A 23,437-nucleotide genomic window follows, 5' to 3' on the forward strand; every position below is an offset into this window, starting at 1 on the left:
TTGTGCGTGATAGGATGGGGAATGTCAGGGGTGGACGTGGGAGTTTTCTTTCCTGTTCTGGGAAGAAGCACCCGAAGCTACTCTATGACCGCGTTGTGGCCTTACTAGGGATGTAGGGATTAAAAAAGAGGTGAGAGGGAAAATAAATATAGGAAAAATAAAATAAATAATAGCAGAATAATAAAGATAATAACAACAATAATAAAAATAAAAATAATAATAACGCGTTGGTTTGCTCCGTTGTGTCCATCTTTTACTACTGGGCAAAGAACAATTGAACCTATCAAAGTCAATGTAATGCCGGCGGGGACCCCCTCTCACACACACCAAGACACGTCTTTCCCACCAGTCATTGGGCATAGGGTGGTGCTGGGGGTGCAGGCGGGCTGGACTGGCTGGCTCTCCCAGAAAATCAGCTCGTGACGGGTGGAAAGAACAGAGAGGTAATAGTGGTGGTGGATGCAAGGTTGACTGCGGGGCCTATGTGTGTGCGCACTGTCCCCGGTGGAGCACGAGTCGCGCCAGCGTACAGTTTTTGTAACGACAAGGTGACGGGCAAGGAGCTAGCGGAAAGCATTGCAGCACTTCGCAATCCCAGGCCCATCCCAGCTTAGCCATCGGCTTGGCCAAACTGATGGCACCCACCCGTCCTTCCTCGCCTGTCTGGCAAGCTGGGGGGCTTGTCTTAGCAGAGACCAGTTAAACCGGGGCCAATCTCATCCAGTCCCTTTTCCTCATCCCAGTTGTCCTCCAACTCCTTGCTCCTGATAACTTCCACATCCTCCTTTCCTTTTTGCACTTCTTCCTTTTTTTCTCCCCTCCGTCGTCGTCCTCTCCTCCTCCGCCTCTTCCCCCCTTCTCCTCCATCCGTATCCAGTCATCCCGAGTCGCCGACAGCTCTTTCCAGACGGTCGCTTTACTAGTGCGCTCGACACCCCTGGAGAAGAACCGAACGAACGGGAGGGAATAAGGAGGAGACTTTCGCTCGCTGGCTTGGCAGTAGCAAGTGCAAGACCAGAAACTAAAAGAGACCCCGAACATATAGATATTACAACCAAAGGACCGTTCCTCTTATCTTTTGCGATTGGGGGACCTTGTTTTGATATCTAATGTCATCTTTTTTTGTTTCACTTTTGTGAGTTTGCCGCTGCCAAAAAGGGAAGCAGAAATAAAATACAAGAAAACGCCAACTGCCGGCGCCCTTCGCAACCCACCCACCAAACCCACACCAAATCATCCAACCTCTTTCAATAAAACGGACGGTCGACAGCATTCCGAACTGGCATTCTTCGGTCTCGACAGACAGCCAGGAATCTACCGATCATCTACCCTCAGCTTCATTCTTCGTCAGCCTGTTTATCCCTTTCTCCGTGGCGGAGAGGATTTGCGGGTCCGTTCGACAAATCTTTTCTACCTGTGCCTAGCTGGTGCTGAGTGCAAGGTCGAAGAGCTTCGCGGAGGAACCTCGAGGGGCTTTAAAGAAGCAAAACCCACCAATCCGCATCAGTTTCGCATTGATTCAGGTCATTGTGAAGCTATTGCAACTCTCTGAGCGTCGATTGAGGTACGGTACGGTATGGTGCATGCAGCCGCCGGTCTTTCTTTGTCTTTGTTCATCCATGCGTTCTTGCACTAGTCTAGCCCAACCACAACCCGACCGCCGTTGGAAAACCTACTTTCCATTTAACAGTTTGCCTGTGCATCCATCCGTCAAATTCCAATGCAGCCACAAGCAAGGAACCCGACCCATTCTTTTGCAAAAAAAGGGTCAAAAAAAAGAAAGTCGCCAACTAACAAAAAATGTGTTATCTCTCCCTCTCCAGGTCCATGCCGGCAACCTCCATCCACAATCTCGCTCATCAGTCGAAACCTTTTCTCCGTGGGACACGTTAACTCGTAGCTCCCACCTTCAGGAATTGGTTCATCTCATCCCGTCTCTTTGAGATCACCGTGGCGGTAAGGGATCTCCCGAATTCTATCAAACTCCAGCCTAGTCATCGAGACCTTCAATCTCGCCTCAACTCGCCTGTTGCCATAGGGCGTTCCTGTTTAGGAACAGATTCACCCTTGGGAATATCGTCGACGCGACTGTGCAAGGTGTTTGATCACCTGGCACTCGATCGGCCGCCTGCAATGGATTTCGGCCTCGTCGCGATTCCAGAGTAAAGCAATAGAAACTGACGTCAAGAAATGAACAGGAATTCACCCATCTCGGTCCCTTCTCATAAACTGGCCCAGATTCCCGGCCATTCTCCTACTTAGTTTTTCATTCTGGATTCTCGTTCTGTTTCCACTTGTCTCGGCGTCCAGCCACTGTCACTCTTTTACGTCAACCCTATGCAACACGCTCCTTTAATAATCTAATAATCGACCTTCCTTACCCAAGGTCAACTAATCACAGCTCACTCGACGGCATCACAAAAGTCGATACTACAATTACCACGTTTATCAAAACGGCACTCTTTTTACCGACATCAACGTCACCACACTCATTCGACTGGACAATACCTGGGACTACCCGCAAGCTTCGATCTCTACAACCCTGAGCGACTCTGAACCGAGTTACTCTTCAAACACTCACCTCAATCATGGCTTATCACCACCACAGCAGGGCCGACGGCACCTTCTTTGTCGAGTCGGACGATATAGCAATGTCACGGATGAGTGCCAGGGAGGCTGCCAAGATTCTTGCAAGGAACAGGAGGGAGGTCATCGGGAATGAGCTTTCGCGGCTGGCCGGCGAAGAGTACCTGGAGGATATCATGCAACACATGAGACACATGGAAGTATGTCGCCGGAAAACTCCTTCATGCTTCTCGGCTTTTTGAGCCTCGTTACTTACACAGGAATAAACACAGGACGAGACCCTCCCAGATGCTAGCCTCATCGACATGCAAAGAGAGATCCAATGGTTTATGCGTCCCTACCTCATCGACTTCCTCGTCGAGGCCCACGCTGCCTTCCAACTGTTGCCCGAGACATTGTTCCTCACTGTCAACCTCTTGGACCGTTACTGCTCTAAAAGGGTCGTGTACAAGCAACACTACCAGCTTGTTGGCTGCGCTGCTCTGCTGATCGCTGCCAAGTATGGCGACAAGAAGGACCGTGTTCCCCAGATCAACGAGCTCAACAACATGTGCTGTGGACTTTATGATGCTGGCATGTTCACCCAGATGGAGATGCATGTTCTCAACACTCTCGATTGGACCGTTGGTCACCCGACCGTCGACTTCTTCGCCCAACTCATTGTCGCGGAGGAGAGGGACGACAAGGAGGTTGAGTACATGGCTGCCTACATCAGCGAGATCTCGCTCTACTACCGTGACTTTGTCTCGACCAAGCCATCGACCATGGCGAGGGCTTCGCTGGCCCTGGCAAGGGCTATTCTTGGCAGGCAAGAGGTCAACGATGGTGAATGGGACCACGACCAGAACGCTACCCTCGTGACGCTTTCGCAACACGTCCACCAGCCCTCTGTCACCTTGTCCCGGAAGTACGCATCGACGCACTATCTGCAAGTGTCTAACAAGCTGTCGGACTTCTTGGCCCACCAGGCTGCCATCAACCGGGCTGCTGCGTTGCCCGAGAACCCACTCACCCCGACAACCAACGAGTTGATGGCTGCCAAAGCCAACATTTACAGCACTCCTCAGAAGGGACTGGGCTCGGTCCCTGGTGTCGCCGATGGTTACCTGACCCCGCCAATCACTCCCGACGGACAGTACGGAGCTCCGAATCCGCATGGCTTACCTCCTCGGTGCCCAGTCACTCCCACGCCGCAGCATCAGCAGCAACAACATCAACAGCAACAACGCTACTACCCCAACTGCTACCAACCAACGCAACAACAGCAGACCTCAAACCACGGCTCGTACTTATGAGGACGCGGGTGCATCGAAGATGGAAAATGGTTGGTGGCCTGATGGCGTGCCATCCAAACTTTCGAACCCATACGATACCTCGAGCTATACCTCGACACAATACACCAATAAATCTTCTCTTTTTTAATCTATCTGGATACATCACAGATGGGATATCTCGGTTGTCAAGAAAAAAAGATTGCATACCCCCTTCAAAGGCTTTTGTTGATATCACGGTACAAAATTTCACATCAGCGTCATGGCATCTAGCGTTTCGTTTTTCCTTTATTTCCTTTATCTGGTTTTCACAAACTTCTTTGTTCGATTCATGATAAAATTGTTTTTTATTTCTTTTTCTGTCCCCGCAGCTTTCGGATCTTTCTATGGCCGGCCACGTCTGCTGCCTATTTCATTTTCCTACTTCTCTTGATGTGGTGGAGAACTATAATACCCGCACCACTCATCTTTACATTCTCATTTGATCAATGACTTCATTTGGCCGGCAAAGAAGCTCAACAACTTTTTTTTTTTTTTGCCATATCCAGCAGTGGTGGGCTCACAAAAGTGAGCAACCCTCTGCATAAAAATTTCTTTATTGCGAATATCAAAACAGGAGGAGAAAGATCAAGAAAAAACATCCCGAGGATCGGGGGGAAGCAAGGGAGTCCACCATCCTATCCTATCCGTTGAACCGAAAGGACGCTCGAAAGAGGGAGCAAAGTCCTAGAGGAAAGGGCAAGCTGACAATGGGAGCGTGACTTGGGATTAGCATTAGAGTCGACTTAGCGATACCTGGAGCGGGTCGCAAGCGACAGTCGAAACCAAGCACGGCTCAAAGATAGCCCCTACAACCCGACACCCTCTTGGAACTTGTCAGTCAACCAATGAGGCATATAAGATTTGTAAATAATTGGGACCACAAACATGCATCAAATACACAAACATTGCCTCAATTGTCTGTCACATTCGCTGCTTGTGAGATTATGATGTTTCCTGGAAAACTCAGCGCTTGTTGAGTGTTGTTGAGTTGGCTGCGAGGAGCAAGTCGCCAATGTGTTCTACCTGGTTGAGAAAGGTAGGCTTCGCTTTGGCGCTCTGCCATTGAGCGGTGTCTCTGACCGTTTGCAATCAGTGTCCCTTCCGCCCACAAATGCCACAACTCAGAAGCCAAACTACATAGCCACATCAAACGAAAACAAACTTCCATGGCCAAGGCCTCCCTGCGACTGCGTATTGAGAGAAAACTGTCTTTGGTGGTCACCAGAGACGGTTTTGGTTAGAAAGAATGACAAGCTGGTCGTCCCCCCAAAGCAAGGGATGAGTTATTAGTGCTTACATTCCAGGCGAGAGCCGATACCGTGGCGAATACCGAACCTTTCGAGACGAATGGAATGGGATTTACAGAGGGTCAACTTTGTATCTCATGCTGAAATTGGAAGTGCATTCCCATCGCCTGATCCGTCATCTGTACTCGCCAGAAGGGAGGGTTGGACGGGGGGAAAAGGAGGAACATAAACATATCGAGATATGGAATTGACAGCGGAAACCCGACCTGTTGTTCTCATGGACTCGTTGTCTTCCTCTTTCAGGTCCAGAGTGTAGCGGTTTTCTTTCATTTGTTGTTCATTTATCTCTGCAACAAGTTATCTCTCTCTAAGTCGTCGAACATTTGAGAGTTAATCCAAGTGTACTACTACCACCTGCGTCAACGACCCCATCTTTTTTACGGTAATCCATAACTATACAAGTTAAAGTTAGTCTTTGGAGCTCCTGTTCGACAAACTCGAAAACAGGGCCACGAGATCGCATACAGCCGCAAACAGAGACTGAAAACCAGACTTGAACATGAACGCCAACAACTCGAATGAAGCCACCGACGTATTCCAAGATGACGGGTCCTTCTGGGATATCCATCGGTGTTGTTACAAAAGAATCGTCCTAGGCCCGAGGCTGGAAGTATGGGAGTGGGACGGCTACGGCTGGGAGTCGGCCCTCTACTGGTCCGAGAGGAAGTCTGCCTGGGCAGTGACGACCGCGAAGCCGCGAGAGCACATCCCCGACACCGGCGCACCATCTTCACTCCTAAGAGACCTCCACGCTGGGGGCCATCGTGCCGCCCGCGCCACGGCGTGGCTGAGCGATGCGTACAAGCAGGCTCTCGGCTTGCCGACGCAGGAAGCTGCCGGTGCTGCCTCGTTCTCGGACGAAGCGCCGGACGACCAACACGCGGAGGACCTGAAGAAGGCCAAGAAGATTGCTTGGGTGATTTGGATAATGCAAAAGATTTCTGCAAAGGAGGCTGTCGGTATGCTTGAAGACCCGGGCGCCGTTGCGATGATCCCGTTCCCTGGCGATAATCCAAATCTCGCTGGTGGCGCGTTCAGAGCTCGCAGGCCCAGGCGGGGAAGCCAAACTGTGGCCACCCCCGAGTTGGTGTCGGAGGAAAGAGGCATGTTTAGGGATTTCGGAGACGACGGGGCTAGCAATATTGAAGACGATGATGACATGCTTGTTGATTCTGAAGACGAAGAGGGAGATATTTACATGCAAGACGGATCCCTCGTTGGTACGTCGCGCACTCGGCCTGACTACCAGACCCTCCTCCCAGCCGCGAACGATCCGGACTACCTCCGCATCCAGGAGGAGCTCGCTGCGGCGTGGAGCCAGGCCGACCGGCGCAAGTGGACGACCAAGGCACCCGTGGGCCTCAACGCAAACGACACCGAGACCAACCACCACTTCAACGGGCAGCCGCAGCCGTCGGTGGCGGAGCGCCTGCAGCAGCTATCCAACTTCCTGGCCGACGAGGACGTCGACCGCAGCCGGTTCTGGGAGAGGAACATCAAGGAGGCCCGCGAGTACGTCGAAGCCATCCGGACCATCCCCATGTCCAAAAAGACGCTCGAGCTGCTGCGGGTGGTCAAGAACAAGCTCCAGGTGCACGAGGGTTATGAACGGTGGCACGCCAAAGAGGCTCGCGAGCCCAAGGTTCCCACCGGAGACGAGACCCTACCGCCGGTCGGGGCGTCGGCCCAGCGCGCTGACGTCCGCAAGGGCCCGCGCAAGGTCCTGCACCGCCCGCCCGGGGTCGTAAACACCCTGCCATGGGAGTACGAGAGCGGCCAGAGGCACATCGACGCGCTGCGCGACTCCCAGACGGCGCTGTGGAGCACCGAAGGCGCCACGGACGATCAAAGGACCGCACTGGCATGTCTCGAGCAGGATACCTACGACGGTGGCATTGACTCTCCCGCCGGATGGTTTCCGTTTACCAAGCGGCCTGAAACCGCAGAGGCCTACGTCATCGAGCGAGGACGTCGGCGCGCGGCGCTGCAGATTTGTCTGCGCGCGATCAAGAGCGTCGAGAACAGGGCGGTGCAGACCCTGCAGGAGCGAGTCGTCCCGCCCATCACGGCCGCCGAGCTGGAGGCGGAGCGCAAGAGCGCCGCGGGCCCGTTCTTCTCGTCCGTCGGCATGACCAGGGAGGACATCGAGACGAGGATGGGCCAGGGCCGCAAGCAGTGGCACCCGCACGGGATGCCATACACAAAGAGGATGAACCGCTTCTGGAGGGAGTGGGACCAGTGGTGGGACGAGGCGAGGAAGACGACCGAGCTGGACAGACACAACGCCAAGTCCGAGACGGATGTTGATGCGCACATGAACGTCAAGGCTGGCTGGGCCGCGCTCCCGCAGCCGAGGTCCGTCTACGCCGACGTGGTGACCCTGCAGGAGTCGTACAACAGAGCCCTGGAGGGCATGTGTATGAACATAGTCAAGATGCTCGAGCGTACGGACTTGGTGGCGCCCAGGCCGCTGATCAAGACCTGCCTCGAGATGTACGACCTCGCCTGCAACAACGAGGAGAAGGCGCCAGACGAGATTCAGTGGCGGGATGTAGATCAGGAGCATGGAACCTGGAGGCCGCTCAACGTGATCGAGCTCGGCTATCTGCGGCTGCTGAGCACCAGATCCATCACGCCCAAGATGCTGTGCCGACTCGAGGACCGCGGGGCGCTTTACCTTGCCTTTGCGGAGCGGCTGCAGCGGATCCTTGACGACCTGTCCGAGGACAACATCTTTGAGACGCGCGACACGGCCGTCCCGGTGGAGAGGCTGCTCGAGGAGATGCACAAGGGCGTCGATGGGCTGAACCAACGTACACGCTTCTCCGTGTCTGACGCGTGCAGCTGGCTAGACAGGCTGCAGAAGCAGGGCCGGATCCGGTTCCACAAGAGCGTCAAGGCGTACGCCTACGTCCAACGCCCGCTCGCACACGTCCATCCCGAGTATCAGATCGGCTACGTTCCGAGCAGGGGCGACACGAGATTCAAGCAGCCCACAAACATGTCAATCTACAAAGACTTTGACGCAGTCCTGGCCCCTCGGCCTCAGGATATGGTGACCTGGGAACAAATTATCGGCAGCCGACCGCCGGGGTTCTGGGAAGACCACGAGGAGGTCGAGTGGGCCGAGTCTGGAAGGGCCAGGAGACAAGAGCACGAGAGAGCAAACCCCGGAGAGCCGCAGGAGAAGCTCCTCAGACCCGCCGTCACCAACTTCTTCATGGCGCTCTCCTACAGGCTCGGCTTCACGCTCCTGAAGCTGAAGCAGCGAAACCAAGTCGGCAAGTTGACCAAGCAGGACATGGCCCGTTCCATAGCCGACTGGATAGAGACCAAGACCAAGTGGGACCGAGTGCTTGAGGCCTCTCCCGACGTGGCAGCCGCGCCGACGACGCTTGTACAGGTGCTCGCCGATATGGACAAGGACAAGCCTGCGCCCGAGACGGAGCAGGAGGCGGCCAAGTTGATCCGCAAGAGGATCATCGACGAGGCCGAGGCCAACCTCAACAACCTGTACCCGACCGAGTTCAAGACGTACCTGGCCAAGGACGGCAGCCACGTCACGCTGCCGATCCGCGACGAGATATGGGACTGGGGCGCGCCTGAGATCCGCGGGCGGGCGAGGCAGTACTTTTCGCTCAGGCGGTGGCCGGTGCACTTGCAGACGGCGGCAGATCAGGAGGTCATAACGAGGGACCGCGATCTTGATCCAGAGGTACTGTGGGATCCTTGCGCAGAGGATCTGACCGGGCCAGAGTGGCTGCTTCAAAAGGCGACACCTTGGCAGTTTGAGCCTGTCAAGGTCAAGGAAGGGGGTAGTGGGTATTGGTTTGGAGATACCAAGTTGCAGAAGGAGTACATTGAAGGGGCGGTAACTAATAGGTTTGCCGAGGGTGAGTGACCTACCTTTTTCATTCTTTGATCATTCTCTGCTCTGAACTGGAAGGACAAATTACTAACAGTCAATGACTTCCTCTTTTACAGCGCTATTTGGCCCTCAAGATCCCAAGAAGGGTATTTTTTCTCGACTCTCTGGGTTTTTCCCGTCAGCATCGAGACCCTCGACTCCAACGACAGAGCAGCAACTCCCGGAAGGTTCAATCATCCCAATGCAGATAGACTATCAGTCGCATGAGAAACCTTAGGTCACCAGGCAAGGGCAAAACGAGAACTGATTAACTAGTATAGTGGATGGTACCGGTATGGACGTTTGAAGTATTGTGCAATCATGATTAGTGTAGAATAAAAACGAACTTCCCATTTCACAATAACAGGCTGTGTGTTATCGGTTCTTGTTGCAATCGCAGATTGGTTTTTGAAGCAGAAACTCCGGGGGTGAACGTCCGGCCAAAAAAAAAAAAAAAAAAATCCATGCGGAGCCCCCGGTACTGAGTTCGAGAACCCCACAAAAAAATAAGCCTGTGGAGAAACCGTTGCCGTCATCTCTTGGTCACCGTTCCGCCATTGAAATCTCCATTCCCAATTCCCCCGAAGATACTCACGCGATTCCCCCCCAACGCACCCCTTCAGTATCCAACAAAGCACACCGCTCAAGTACCACCGCCAACAGAGTAATTCAGCATGGGTACGTCGGCTTCAAAGGCCGCACAAAGCACAACTCGGAAGTTTCCGAGCAGGGCCAGCAACTTTGCCGCGCCCTCGTCGACCCCGAGCCCCCGACCACCACCCGCGCCGAGGCAAAATCCCACATCCAAGAGAGGGCCGTCAGTAAAGGATGAATGTATGACTTCGGCCCCCTCTACCCTGCCTTAATCTCTTATGTGGATATACCACCCAACCAACTTGCGACTTTCAGGTCAAAACTTGGTTCGTTCTACACCCAAGCGGCTTTACTAACGCGCGCCGCACCCCTTGTGTCCAGCAATCCGCCTCGACGCAATGGACCCTTCCCCACCGACCAACAACCCAGCCTTTGCCGACCGCTTGCGCCAGATCGGCGCCGTGCAGCCGAACCCGACGCTGTCGCACTCGTCCACCTTTGCACAGCAGGGCGGCGCCTCGCCGGCAGCATACAACAATTACGGCCGCACTGCACACCACCCCTCCATCGCGCAAAACACGACGCTGTCGGCGCTGGCGGCGCGCCATAGGATCCAGGAGCAGGCGGACCGCGAGTTTGCCGACATGGGCAAGGCCAGCTTCGGGGGCCGCGAGCTGCTCGACGCCGCCATGCTCCGCGACGTGCTGGTCATGAGGTCGCGCGGCGTCGCGCCCGAGCGCATCGAGGAGAGGCTCAGGTTGAAGCCCGGTATGGTCCGACGACTGGGTCCGCCGGGTGTCGTCGCGGCCCTGGGGACCAACTGAGCCGGTGGAAAAGACAGAGAGAAAGAGACAGTGCGTGGCTTTCTGCTGTGCCGTCATGTTTTTTATTTCTTACTTTTTCCGAGGTTCAAATCTTTTGTAACACCACTGTATGATATCCATTACGCCATGCAAAATATACTGAGCAAATTGAGGGTTTTCTGTGCTTACTGCCGAATATATAAAGACATGTCAACTCTAGAGCAAACCCGAATGCAGCGTCGCAGGACCATGACAAAGGCAAAAAGAAATATAAAAAGCCCCAAAGATAAGAACGACCAACGCCAAACCGGCTGACTATCCAAAGAAAAATGAGATCTCGCTTTCTTAAAAACACCCACATGTCCTTTCTGCTGTCTCTCACCACGCGGCGTGGCCACCGTCTATCCTGAGGTCGCTACCGGTCATGAAGCTGCTGGCGTCGCTAAGCAGGAAGACGGCAGCGCCGCGGTACTCCTCGGGAGTGCTGAGACGGCCCAGCATGTTCTCCTTGGTCCAGTTGGTGCGGAACTCAGGGTGTTCCTTGAATAGGTCCTCCGTCATGGCCGTCACGATGTAGCCGGGCGAGATGGTGTTGACCCTGATGCCGAGCTGGCCCCACTCGGATGCCAGGTTGCGGCCGAGCTGGATGACTGCGGCTTTGGAGGCGTTATATACACTGAATTAAATTTTCTTGTCAGTTTCTTTTTTTTTTCTTTTTTTTTTTTTTTGGGGGGGGGGGGGGGGGGGGGGTTGACATCAACTTCGGGGGACGTGAAAAGGGCAGGGAAACATACGGGCAAAGCAAACCCCTGTTTGCAATAGTACCGCTCATAGAGGCAATCAGCGCGATGCTCCCGCCCTGCTCGAGCCTGACCATCTGCCTGGCGACAGCCTGGGCCGTCATGAAGACGCCCGTGACGTTGATTCCCAGCATGCGATCAGAGTCCTCCTGGTTGTACTCTAGGGCGGGTGTGGCCTGCTGCACGCCGGCGGCGGCGACCAGACCGTCGATGCGGCCGTGGCGCTCCGCGATGGCCTCGACGGCGCCGTTGAGGGCCTCGGACTCGCGCACGTCGATGCGGTGGTACTGCAGCGCGCTGCCGCTCCCCGACGCCGCCGAGAACTTGTCGGCCACGCGCGCAAAGTCCTCGCCTGGCGACGTGAGCCGGTCGATGGCGTGCACCTCCCTGGCTCCCGCCTCGAGGAGCGCCTCGGCCTGCACCAATCCCAGACCTCGGCCACCGCCCGACACGACGAGGACCTTGTCCTTGAGGGAGAACTCCGGCAGGCTTGTCGTCGCGCCGCTGCTGGAGAAGCGGGGTTTGCTGGGCTGCTGGGTGGTGGCGAGCGTCGCGAGGAGGGGGCGGGTGGTGGTGGTGGTGCGACACCTGGTCGCGAGGCGAGGGGCGGTGCGGGAGAGGGATAACATTTTGAGAGTTTGAAAGAGTGGGAGCTCTAGGTGAGAGTCGGGTTGGGTGTGCGTGTGAGTGTGTGCGTGTGCGTGTGCGTGAACAAACAAGAGAACCTGAACAAGGAAGAAGTGTATAGAAAATGGTAGGGAATGGGCCGGGTCAGCGAGCAGACGAGGCGGTATTTGGGGTTTTGGGTTTTATCAATGGGCGCATCAGGGAAAAGGTACCATAAGGGAAGAAAAAGGATTAAATCCTCCGTCGGAACTTTGTACCTACCTACCTATACAACTAGGCTTGGTATGGGATCCACCTCTTGACCTGCTGAGACGGATTGTCGGATGTGGTTGGATGTGGATAATAGCCAGAGTAAAGAGTCCAGACCATTCACTTACTTTGATAGTATTTTACTCTTGTCCGACCTCGAAGCAAAATCAACCAACCGGCTGTTGCCCTTTTTCCCAGTCTGTGCATGGAGAAAGCGGGCCTTGTCCTTTTTAGTTGCTGCTGCTGCTGCTGCTGCAGGGTCGTTGCCACTTACATCGTTCATGGCGTCGCGTGCGGGGTGAGGAGACGCAGCTTTCCCCGCAGATCAGCAACAGACTTTCCATAGTGGGAATCCTTCCTTGTTATCATTTCCTCCAAGGGAAGTCGGCTTCTTGAATATCATGATCTACAGTCCAGCTATTAACGATGATTGCTTCAACATGACGACTTTGGATCTTGGTTGTTTGTTGGGGTAAGTCAATTATAGCATATTGCTTACCCCAAGACGTCAACCAGGCCACACGCGCACCTCAATCACGCTTATGTACCTACTTGCTACCAAGCTACATGCATACAACCAGGTGGGTAGGTAGGTAGGTACGTACCTATTTACCTAGTACACGAACAAGACAGAGACAACAAAAACCTTGCCCCGAAGACGGTGAGGGGAGCCGCTTTGGCAGACTAGGCTCCAGTTCTTGGTAGTGGTCTGGTCTTTGTCTTTTCGTCCAACCACTACGGAGTATTTACTGCATAATGAGCAATTCAACTGCAACTAAAACCTTGCCGCCGCCGCCATCGGGCCTCCGTCGGATTACCGTTTTAGGCAACCCGGGGGCGGCCTTGACTAGGTACCTGTCTACCTTGGGGGTTAACGCATACAGTTACAACTTCAAAAGGTATCATGTAAGAAAAAGAAAAAAAGGAGGATCACATCTCGAAAAAAAAGGCTCGAACGGTCTGGCTACCCCTGCGTCAACCAGACAAATCTGTGCTGTCTCCCGCCGAATCAAAGAGGGCAGAAGGGCGGTTTAGACCGACTCGTGTAACCCAAATTCCCAGCCTGACAGTTGCATATAGTAAGTGGTAGTACTGTAGGTAGGTACCTAGGTACCTAGTTATCGTTCACCTGATCTAAGGTAGTTTTTGTACCCAGGGAAGGGTCTTCTCATTCCCCCGCGCGCACAACCTCAGTCTGGTCACCGACGTCGAGATACAGAACTCAATTTTCTTACTTTGGTAGATGGAACCCCTGCATGTGCGGCATCTGTCTGTCGCTTGGTTGCGCCTAGACTTTCCAAACCTGGAACCTCGAAGCGCTTTGGCTTACTATGCTTAGGTACGTAGGTTAAGCATCTTGCTCATCATTATGCGACGAAAATTCCTCTTGCGCGGAAGTAAACATGGCTTGTGTCATGATTCACATCTGTCATTTTTTCGTAAAACAGGTTAAAAAAAAAAAACGTGGGCTATGTTATCTTTTATTATTCATGCAGGAGCAGGCAGTTCATGAGCCGCATGTGTAATATTGACGTCGACGTGACCTGTGTTTGAACAGAAACACAACTTTTGTCGGGTTCTACCAAGACAAGGCGCAGCATTTCCCAGGGTAACATGGTAAAATGCCAAGTTTCATAACATGCTTCACAGGCGAACACATATTACAACAACATACGAAGTTAGCGCACAGTTTATGTGTACTGGTTTTAGAATAGCACCATGTGTCCAGGTGCATCTAGAGAGAGGGTTTTTTTTTGAATCAAATAAGCATCGTTAAAAAAAAGGGGTAAGAGAGAATAATACTAAAAGTACAGCACCATTCTCATCCACATGAAGAGAATAATATAAACCACCCAAAAAAAAGAGACGTCTGCTACATCCTCCCCTGCAGACTCAACTCAAATAACAAGGTTCACCTCCCATCACACACAGTTCTCCAAAGACTCTTTAGAAGCCGAGAAGGCTGTTGAAGAGATCAGCGGTAGACTGATCCTTGGTACCGGCAGCCTGGACCTTGGCCTTGGCCTCCTGGCAGAGGGCCTTGGCAGCAGCGTTGGCATTGCAGACGTTGGTCAGCTGGTCGCAGACACGGTTGGTGATGATGTTGGGGTTAAGAGCCTCCTGCTGACCCTGGGCGACGAGGGGGTCGGTGGGCAGGAAGGTCAGCTCGGTGGCAGGGCGGTTGGCACGTCCACCCTTGAGGTCAATGGTAGGCTTGCACTTGCCAAAGTCGGCGGCACCACTGGCGGCACCACCACCGTTGTTGGCGCCGCCGCCGTTGTTGTTGTTGTTGTTGTTGGCATTGCCGGTGGAGTTGTTGTTGCCCTGCTGCTGCTGGCCGTTGCAGCTGTTCTGGTTGCCCTTGGCACCATTGCCACCGGCGGCAGCACCACCAGAAGCGGCACCACCACCTGAGGCACCACCGGAAGCGGCACCACCACCTGAGGCACCACCGGCACCGCCCGAAGCCAGGACGCCGGTGTCACCCTTGGTGAAGTTGGTGAAGCCCTGGGCCTGGGTGATGGCAGCAATGCTCAGACCATTGGCGGAGAAGGGGGTAGTGATCGACTTCTCAGCGTTGGCGTTCTGGATACCGGTAGGGTCGGTGGAAGGGTCGACCTTGGGGATGACGCCACGGAGCTCTGCAGTGGCAGGGAGCGAGGCGTCGTCGCAGATCTTGTTGGTCTTGACGGCGAAGGGGTTGAAGTTCATCTCGGCAGCGAGGAGGCCCTTGGCGGCCGCGATGACGGACGGGTCGGTGCCGAGCTCGTTGACAATCTTGTCCGCAAGCTCAACCTTGTCGCAGGCCTTGGCGGCAGCCAAGAGGACGCCGGGAACGGAGCCCGCGAGGGTGGCGGCCTGGCCGGGGTTGCCAAAGCTGCCGAGAGCCTGGATGGCAGAAACAGGGATCTGCTCCTGGTTGAAGCGAGCCTCAACGTAGGCGACGAGAGCCGCAACAATGAAAGCCTTGGTGGAAGACATTTTGGATGATTTGGTGGTGGAAAAGAGTAAAAAGATGGTACTTTTGTCAGATAGTAGTATTCCCACAATAGACCGGCCTAGCGGTGATTTCGAATCGAAATTGATAAAAGATGAGCTTAGAGAGCGTCGAAAAAATGGTTAGTTCGCAGAACTGAAAAGAATGGAAGATGCTTAAGTGATTGCAAAAAAGAAGGTATAGGCCGAGAATGGATTGGTGGACGAAGACAAAGAAGCAGAAGTGAGCGAGAAAGCGGGAAGGATAGAAACATTATATACACAACTCGAAGCCGTAGATGACCGCCTGGTACCTACCCCTTACCCCCTTACCTGAGGTAGTAAGTAAACAACCAAAGCGCGTCCGATTAGCACCCAGGCCTAGGCCCTTTTCCTTCGCCCATCGTTCCTGGCGGGACGACGCTCCAGATCACAAGCAGGGGCCAGGCGACGAGATTGCAGCCGTTGAGCCCAGCCGCGCCCCCGGGGGGTGGTTGTGGGCGCGGGAATGGGACCTAGCCGGCGATCATACAGACACATTGGAAAATGGGACGGTGCGTCCATTGATATGACGTCTCACGATATTCAAGGGGCATAGCAGGCCCAGGGTGCAGCCCAGCAAGCATCCATCCGTATCCCAAGTATTGGAACGAGCGACAAGCACTGACGTGAAAAAAAAAAGAGAAACAAGGGCGGGTCCGCGTTGTTCCCACGGTCAGCAGCGCAGGTAAGCGAGGATTGCAAGGGTTAAGGTACAGCAGGGAGGAAGTGGAAGCGCCCAGGTCGCCAGTTCGGTAAAGAAACCCGACGCAAGCAAGGGGTCAAGGAGCTGCTCAGGGGTGCCCGCTGAAGCAGCAACAAACAAAACAGAGTACAGTACTACTGTAATTATTGTGTGCGGCCAAAAGGTCTGGCCTGCTGATGACAGAGACTCATATCGCTTCGCCAGTGGAAAAAGAGGAGCTCGCTTGGCTGCTCCATCCTCCCCCGTAAAATAGGCTAGCAACTAAAGCTAAGACTTTGTCGAAGACTTTTTTGTTTGCATGTGTTTATTCGCTTCTGGTGATGTGCAAGAGAAGCGTGAAAAAGAATCTAGCTGTGCACTTGCAGTAAAAGATCCATCGACACCAGACAACCGGACCTCCATTTTTTTTTTTTTTGCTTCGTCTTTTCTTCTTGTCGGCAGTCGCACTCGCAACCTTTGCTTTACCCGTATTTCTGTGAGCTGGTTTGTGGATCCTTTTGATGGGGAGTTCTGCATTCTGCAACAATGGCCCCGATAGACCAGGATATGTCGCCATGTATCAAGCCAGAAAAACTTCAAGACTGTGACCAAATTATCCGAATTCGACATCCTGACAACTGCTACCTAGCCGCATGTACCCGTGGGCGACAACTTTGTCAGTTTTGCTAATGTTTTGGTGGAGCCCCTGATATGAATGAAATGAATACAGATTCGATTCGTACGCATATTTGGCGGTCAATGACCACGGTAAATATAACCCATAGCTTCGTCGTCGTATTCGCTTCCCAACCGATTGATAGTTTGCAATTGTTCTGTGGGTCGCAAAAAACAGCCAATTGTAAAATATTCTCCTGTAGTCTATGTAGACAATTCTAGACTAGGTAGTTTAATTCGTAGTCTTGTTGGGTCGGAATGTTCCGCAACTTTCTGTTTGCTTGGCTGTCTTCCCCCCAGCAAGAAAGGGGACAAGGTTTTGTTGATCACCTCAGATGATAACGTGTGCGCAAATCAAGATCTGTAATAGTGGAAACTTTCACTGCCGGGAATCAGTTGATCTGTAAAGTCCAGCCTAGACTGTCCAATAAACAAGATTTTGATGCGCAAGGAGGATTGGCAGGAGTTGTCTAGTGACAAACAGGTGAGCAACGAAAAGATGGGATGATTTTTTTTTAGGCCCTTGCGACTTTGACAGCCCAATTTTTTCTTGCATCTTGTCACACACAGCACACAGCCGGTGACAGGAAAGAGAAAAACACCACATCCCTAACCGCCATGAGCTGGCCAAGGTGGGGGCTCGGTGGTGCGGCTCTTGGAAGTTTGAGTTTAGTGGGTCAAGTGTGGTCCTTCGGTTAAGCTCATTCCAGCTTTCCAGCCGACCAAAATATTGTGTGGCAGCGTGGTATTAAGCCGAAGGACGGGAGGAGGTACGGGGAGCCCCCAAGTAGAGAGAAAGAGGTACGTACCACCTGCCTATACATAGCACCAGGTACGAACTAATTAATTAATTAATTAATTACTTACTTTCTTTGCTGGTGTGACCAGGTCAATCAACGGAATCATGGTAGCGATCACCCTCTCGCTTGGCAACCAAAACAACCTCTGACATGTACGAGACGTTCAACGTTGCAAGCGCCCATTTGACCGTGACGGGCTGCCACAACTTCTTAAGCAACAACTGCATAAACCACATGGGAATCTGAAGAATTTCCCCATCCCACTCCATTTGTGTTTGTGCCTGCCAAGAGATTTTGGCGCTGAATCTTTTTTTGGTCGCTTTAACTTTCTTTCTGACGCTTTTTAGGGGTACCTGTTCACGTCGTACTACAAAAAAATCAATCATTTTCTGACGAAAGATCTACCACCAGCAACAGGGAATGTTGGTCTTTTTGGGCATGTTCATCTGGTTTTTCACTTTTCTTCTTCCCATGTTGTTGATCATCTTTCCATAGGCATCGATCGGTTCATGAGCCGCAAGACGGCTAGTCAGACATGGGTTTTTCTTTTTCCGCAGTTTTCCCCAGTTGACCGTTTTCAGATACCATATCGCCATTTTGCATCAAGTCCTCTTCGTCTGAAGTCTGAAGCCTGTTTCGCGGTCCTGGCAGCTGAATATCGTCACCTAAACCAAAACTTACCAGTAGTTTGTCTCTCGTCTGTGCTTTGGTCCCATAATCCTCCAGACCAGACCAAATTCCAGACCGGCCTTTTTTTTTCTCTTCTCCTCTTTCTGCTTGTCACATCTGCCGGAAACCCTTTCTGAATTAGGGCCCTTGAATTTTCCTACAGACCCTTGTTTCTGTTGCTTTAGTGCCTCGTTCGATTTGTGTCTTTTACTCCATGGTCGAAGTTCTCCATAACCTTGAATTTTGAGCTTCTTTTCCTTAGGTAAGGTAGGTATCATGACCCTCACGAAGCTCCAGAATAAAACTTTGTAGTATTATTGAACCCTCCCCAGGGGGGCAAAAGATGCAGATCGCCCACTCAATCAAGGATAGTGTTTATCACCCCCTGGACACATTTTCTGTGGCATTTTGCATTCGGCAACTCGCGCTCGGTTGTCTCGGTTCGCGCTTGACAGGTGGATGCAACACTGGACAATTGGACAAGGGCTTTTTTTTTGTCTTATACTTTTACCCATTGCTTGTCTCTCCTGTACGTAGCTTTCTCGGGGTTGGACCCCATCACTTCCGGATGATCACTCCATCCTGTCATCCGAATATTGTTTCCCTGACCCGCGTACCATCGAAGTTTTCCACGCGGTTCTCTTAGTTGTTCCCCCCTCTCATTTGCCCGACTTGGTCCGGATCAAGAACTTTCCGTTTCCTTGGGGGCCTCTTTGGATCACCGCCACGCGCGCGACAATGCCCGCATGAGTGAAGCATCGACGACGATGAAATGCATAATGCCCACATTGCGGACGGCTCCGTGGGGGTGTCCAGTCCAACTTTAATATTCGTCAGACAACCTCCCTTTAATTCTTCATGCGCGTTATTGAATGGAGTATCCTATATTTCTCATCCCATCGGATGGAAAATCATATGTGCGTGCTGCACCACGTGTGGTCGCTCAGTACACAGATCGTGTACCCAAAACACAGCCAAAGCTACAGAAAAAAGGAGGTATATGAACAAAAACACAAGGCACCGGCATATCTTGTTGTTCTCATTGCCAACAGATAGCCATCTCCGTTTTTAGGAATTCCGACCTTCGTATCATGACATGAAAAAATACACATTAGTTGCACACGCAGCTAACGATGACTCATGAGCCTGCGATTTTAATCGGTCTCTGTTTTTCCTTCAGTTGTCGTTCGTTCAGGTTTCGATTCAGGTTCAAATTTCGGGAGCTTAGGCTCAAGCTGTATGCCCTCTCCGGTGAATTCGATATGTTCATTGGGTCCATTGCCCAGAACCACTGCCAGAACAAAAGTCAGCAACTTGGGAGGCATGCCGTTTTGGTGCGATGAGTTAGAAGGAAGGCGCGCAAAAAAGAACTTACATCGGTCATACAGGTGGTAGCTCATGACAATGAGAACAGGCAAGCCAACCATGACCTTGAGCCACTGCCTCGCCCTATCCTTATACTCTTTAGTGTTGGTATCATACGGCTCGGGCATTTCATCTCGATCTTGGAATGCTGGTGGCAAAGGTCCCTCATCGAACTTTGGAGCTTTCCGCGTCAGAGGCTTTGGTACCGCTTTCACCTTGTCTGCAGCGGGAGCCGCGAATCGTGAAGACCCAACTTCTTTCGTGGCACCAACTGTCGGAGTGCCCGTCTTGGCTGGCGAGGCTTCCTTTGCAGGTGCCGGGGCAGGTTTTGCGGTTGGCGTGGGAGGAGCTGCTTTAGCAGCCGTGACAGGTGATTTTGTCTCCTTTTTTACCGTCGGGATAACGGTAGATTCAGAAACGACCTTGGGTGCAGGCGGTGGTGGTGCTGCGGCGGGGGTAGCAGACTTGGCCGAAACTGTTGATGCCGGCGCCGGGTTTTCTGTCTTCTCCGAGGGCTCTGGAACTGTGGAAGCGGATGAGGAGCTTGGGGAAGATGCCGCCGGTGTCTTCACTTGCGTGGATGAGACTGGTTCCTTTACTGAGTCCGTGGTGTTTGGTAGTGGCGAGGTGGAAGCTTTTGTTGAAGACGAGGTTGTGGTCGTACTCGAGACAAGTGATGTCTCTCTAGGGGTCTCGGTAGGGCTTGCTTCTGTAACAGGGCTTGCGGTCTTTGTCTTGGACGTGGCCTTTGAGCTGGAAGCCGCCGAAGCAGTGGGTGCGCTTGTCGCTGGAGTGCTCGTTGCTACAGCCTTGTCACTGTCCTTGGCCATAGGCTCAGGTGTTTTTGATGCTTCCGGCGCGGGCGGCGAGCTCTCGGCGGCAGCCGCAGCCGCAGCCGCCTTTGCCTTTTGCGCGGCGGTCATGCGCTTGGGCTTGGCCGGCGCATCGCCAGCTTCAGCAGCTTCGGCCGCCTTTTGCGCCGCTGTCTTGCGAGTCGTAGTCTTCTTCGCAGCCGTGGTCGTCTTGGCCGCACCGGCTTTGGTCGAGCTGGCGCGGGTGGTCTTTTTGACCGTAGTCACGGGGGTTTCCGCGCCGGCATCGGCAGGGACAGCAGCCTCCGTATCCGCAGCGGCGGCAGCCTTTTTCCTCGTAGTCTTGGGTCGGGTCGTCGCCGTCGTCGCGGTGGTCTTGGTGCTGATCTTCTTTGTGTCGGCGGCGGCGGTTTCGGCCGCTGTCGTCACCGAGGCCTTGACGGCGGTGCTGCGCTTGGTGGTGCTGGTGGTGGCGGCCTTGGTGGCGGCGTGACGGCTATGTACAAGCAGTGCGCTGAGGCTCCTCGGTGAAGGGGCGGAGGCGCCAACCCGGATCCCTGCCGCCAAAAGGTAGCGTCTCACGGCGGGAGCGCCGCCGATTCGAGACATGTTTGGTCTATTAACTTTCACACCAAGTACCTAAGCGACCTTTTCCGTTGTAGCAGTTGTTAGAGCCTAAATTTTTTACAATCTTTTGGCAGCAAATTGGTTTTCTGCCGCATCAAAGGCATATGGACTGAGCATACCTTCAAAGTGTGCTGCGAAAGCGAAAAGACCATCATGGGATTTTCCGGGTACAGGGTGTATAATTCAGCTCTGTGATGAAAAAAAAAAAATAGTTCCCAACTGACCCAACCGGCCAGAGCTTGTCGCGTCACGTCGCGATCTTCGAAATTAGAATTCATGCATTAGCGGACCGTTATGTGGGCCAGCGGGGTCAAATTCAGGGGTTTCAACCGCAGGAATTGCAACGACTCAGATCCCAATAAGGATCTGGGTTAGGGTCTTTTTCGACAAGTTACGTCACTGGGATGCCCCGTTGAATGCCGAATATCTTTTTCCGGCGGCAACTGGGAAGACGGGATAGAATATAGATCTACCGTACATTGATTAACCCACTTGAGTAAGCTGTCATAAGAAAATCCGGAGTTGCAGACTCTCTCTCTCGGATGCCATTTATCTATAAGTTTGTGTGGAATACGCTCGGAGTTACCCTTACAGACACAGCACCCAGGTCGGTCATTTTAATCTAAGGTGAAGGAGACCGTAAATCAACTTGCCAGGGCAAATCTATTCCAGGCTTTAGCTGGCAAGAAACCCGAGATGATACTTTAAGCTACAAATTTTAAGATTCGTATGCCCGTGTTTCAGTAGTAGTACTTGGTATCAAGAGAATCACCATGGCCGATATTGTGAGTTTGATATTTAGTGCAGTTTCAATGCTGATGAATAAAATACGTAATCACATGTATCGGATTACCGGTAAATTTCTTATGTATGAGGATTCAAGTGTCAAATGTCAGCGCCAAATCAGATGAATACATATCCAGGTACCGAGTCAAGACTTGACCCGAGTCTTTGGTTCGGTCGAATGTGGATGATTCAGCTGCGGAACGATGCCGTCATTTGATGTGCTCTCTTGCCTCTATTCCCACTTCCGAGGGAATTCTTCAACTGGTACCGGTACTGCGACTGACTATCTGCCAGCCTGGGTGTCTCCATGCCAAAGTCTAAGAAAACATACAGTAATTAGGTACCTAGTAGAGTAGGTCAGTGATCTGAATCGTGTATTGCTTGGAAACTTGTTAAGGAGTGGGGTATTACGCAGGATTACCTAAACTAGTAGGTGCATGTCTGTTTTTGCTTATTGATCTTGGAGGAGAAGGCGAACTAACAGCGGATAATCCCGCCATAGGTTGGTAGCTATGACGTCTGAATATGGTAAAATGTGCCAAATGGACAAACTTTATGTAGAAACATAAAGACAACGAACAAAACAAACGAGGTGCTGTTGTCAATCTCAAATCATCTCAGAATATTACGAAAAGCTGCTACTCTACAACCACGAACGTCTCCTACCCGCAAACTATAAGCTGTCGTCAAACCATACAAATTAATAACACAAAAATCAACAGAAATGTCTGCCAAAAGCGTACTAATCCTCGGCGGGAGTAAGTTGTCTCACCGCACATACCCTTAACTGGTGTGACATTGATAGTGTATTAACATATACCCCCCTCCCTACCACTTCAAGACGGCAAGATCTCAAAGATCCTCACTCCCATCCTGCTGAACAAGGGATGGAGTGTCACGAGCGTAATCAGGAGTGAGGATCAAGTGGCGGGCATAAAGGCTCTTGCACCCTCCTCAGCCAGCCAGCGCCTCAAGGTCCTCGTTCACAGTGTCGAGGATGTCAAGAGCGAAAGCGACGCAAAGTCAGTACTACAGGAGTCGAAGCCAGACTACGTCGTGTGGTCGGCAGGTGCCGGTGGAAAAGGACCCGCATCGCGGACGTTTAGTGTGGACCGAGACGCGGCCATCTACTTTATCAAGGCGTAAGTTTCTCATAATCATGGCCACTGTTTGTCAAAGATGGAGCATCGAGTGCATAGCGCCATAAACAAAACAGCTGCTGACAATGCCACCCCTCCAGATCCGCCGCTTCACCTACTGTCAAGCGCTTCCTGATGGTCTCATACCTGGGCTCGCGCCGCGGCAAGCCATCGTGGTGGAATGACGAGTCGTGGGCGGCCATGCAAAAGGTCAACACCGAGGTGCTGCCTAAGTACTACGAGGCCAAGATCGCAGCTGACGAGGTTCTATACCGAGAGTCGCGCGCTCGCGGTCGCGACTTTGTCGGCATTAACTTGCGACCCGGCACGCTCAGCGACGAGCCGGCGGGCAAGGTAGAGCTCGGCAAGACGGGCAAGGCTACTGGCAATGCGAGCCGAGCCAGCGTCGCCGAGGTGGCGGCGGAGCTGCTGGCGCTGGGGGACAACGCGATCGGGAACTGCTGGATTGATATGATGGACGGGCAGGAGGATGTTGCTGCTGCGGTTAGCAGGGTCGCCAAGGAAAAGGTTGATTGCGCCGAGGAAGAGCCTGTGTTTGAAGAGAAGTAGACTTTCTTCGTTGTTTTTTTTTTAAGATAGACAAATAATTTAATGATTTGATGTGCTGGCTGAGTACCATCTCGCAACCTTGTCCTCGGTCAAAGTTTTCTGTCTACC

General features: G+C 52.7%; 7 protein-coding genes across 7 annotated transcripts; 4 read left to right on the top strand and 3 right to left on the bottom strand.

Annotated features, from left to right (window-relative positions):
- The first annotated feature begins 620 nt into the window (after positions 1-620).
- On the top strand, positions 621-4,813 carry MGG_03595 (G2/mitotic-specific cyclin-B1). Its single transcript, XM_003716265.1, has 4 exons — positions 621-1,564; positions 1,824-1,956; positions 2,199-2,786; positions 2,859-4,813. The coding sequence occupies exons 3-4, from the start codon at positions 2,589-2,591 to the stop codon at positions 3,879-3,881; spliced, it is 1,221 nt and encodes a 406-aa protein (XP_003716313.1). The 5' UTR covers positions 621-1,564; positions 1,824-1,956; positions 2,199-2,588; the 3' UTR covers positions 3,882-4,813.
- Positions 4,814-5,563: 750 nt separating this feature from the next.
- Positions 5,564-9,473, top strand: MGG_13517 (uncharacterized protein). Its single transcript, XM_003716266.1, has 2 exons — positions 5,564-9,099; positions 9,191-9,473. Exons 1-2 carry the CDS (start codon positions 5,706-5,708, stop codon positions 9,349-9,351), a joined length of 3,555 nt encoding a protein of 1,184 aa, XP_003716314.1. The 5' UTR covers positions 5,564-5,705; the 3' UTR covers positions 9,352-9,473.
- A 231-nt stretch (positions 9,474-9,704) lies between these two features.
- Positions 9,705-11,241, top strand: MGG_03594 (uncharacterized protein). Its single transcript, XM_003716267.1, has 2 exons — positions 9,705-9,947; positions 10,089-11,241. Exons 1-2 carry the CDS (start codon positions 9,788-9,790, stop codon positions 10,529-10,531), a joined length of 603 nt encoding a protein of 200 aa, XP_003716315.1. The 5' UTR covers positions 9,705-9,787; the 3' UTR covers positions 10,532-11,241.
- MGG_13518 (sorbose reductase SOU1) lies at positions 10,567-12,411 on the bottom strand. The gene is made up of 2 exons (XM_003716268.1): positions 11,305-12,411; positions 10,567-11,186 (listed from the first exon to the last, which is right to left on the bottom strand). Exons 1-2 carry the CDS (start codon positions 11,937-11,939, stop codon positions 10,889-10,891), a joined length of 933 nt encoding a protein of 310 aa, XP_003716316.1. The 5' UTR covers positions 11,940-12,411; the 3' UTR covers positions 10,567-10,888.
- Positions 12,412-13,858: 1,447 nt separating this feature from the next.
- Positions 13,859-15,411, bottom strand: MGG_03593 (uncharacterized protein). The gene has a single exon (XM_003716269.1). The coding sequence runs from the start codon at positions 15,166-15,168 to the stop codon at positions 14,134-14,136; it is 1,035 nt and encodes a 344-aa protein (XP_003716317.1). The 5' UTR covers positions 15,169-15,411; the 3' UTR covers positions 13,859-14,133.
- A 3,091-nt stretch (positions 15,412-18,502) lies between these two features.
- MGG_03591 (uncharacterized protein) lies at positions 18,503-21,073 on the bottom strand. Its single transcript, XM_003716270.1, has 3 exons — positions 20,954-21,073; positions 19,406-20,855; positions 18,503-19,321 (listed from the first exon to the last, which is right to left on the bottom strand). The coding sequence occupies exons 2-3, from the start codon at positions 20,814-20,816 to the stop codon at positions 19,185-19,187; spliced, it is 1,548 nt and encodes a 515-aa protein (XP_003716318.1). The 5' UTR covers positions 20,817-20,855; positions 20,954-21,073; the 3' UTR covers positions 18,503-19,184.
- A 1,038-nt stretch (positions 21,074-22,111) lies between these two features.
- Positions 22,112-23,393, top strand: MGG_15283 (NAD dependent epimerase/dehydratase). The gene is made up of 3 exons (XM_003716271.1): positions 22,112-22,378; positions 22,462-22,762; positions 22,861-23,393. Exons 1-3 carry the CDS (start codon positions 22,345-22,347, stop codon positions 23,327-23,329), a joined length of 804 nt encoding a protein of 267 aa, XP_003716319.1. The 5' UTR covers positions 22,112-22,344; the 3' UTR covers positions 23,330-23,393.
- The last annotated feature ends 44 nt before the right edge of the window (positions 23,394-23,437 follow it).

Source organism: Pyricularia oryzae, chromosome 4 (assembly GCF_000002495.2).
Source record: "Pyricularia oryzae 70-15 chromosome 4, whole genome shotgun sequence".
In the NCBI taxonomy this organism is placed as follows: Eukaryota; Fungi; Ascomycota; class Sordariomycetes; order Magnaporthales; family Pyriculariaceae; genus Pyricularia; species Pyricularia oryzae.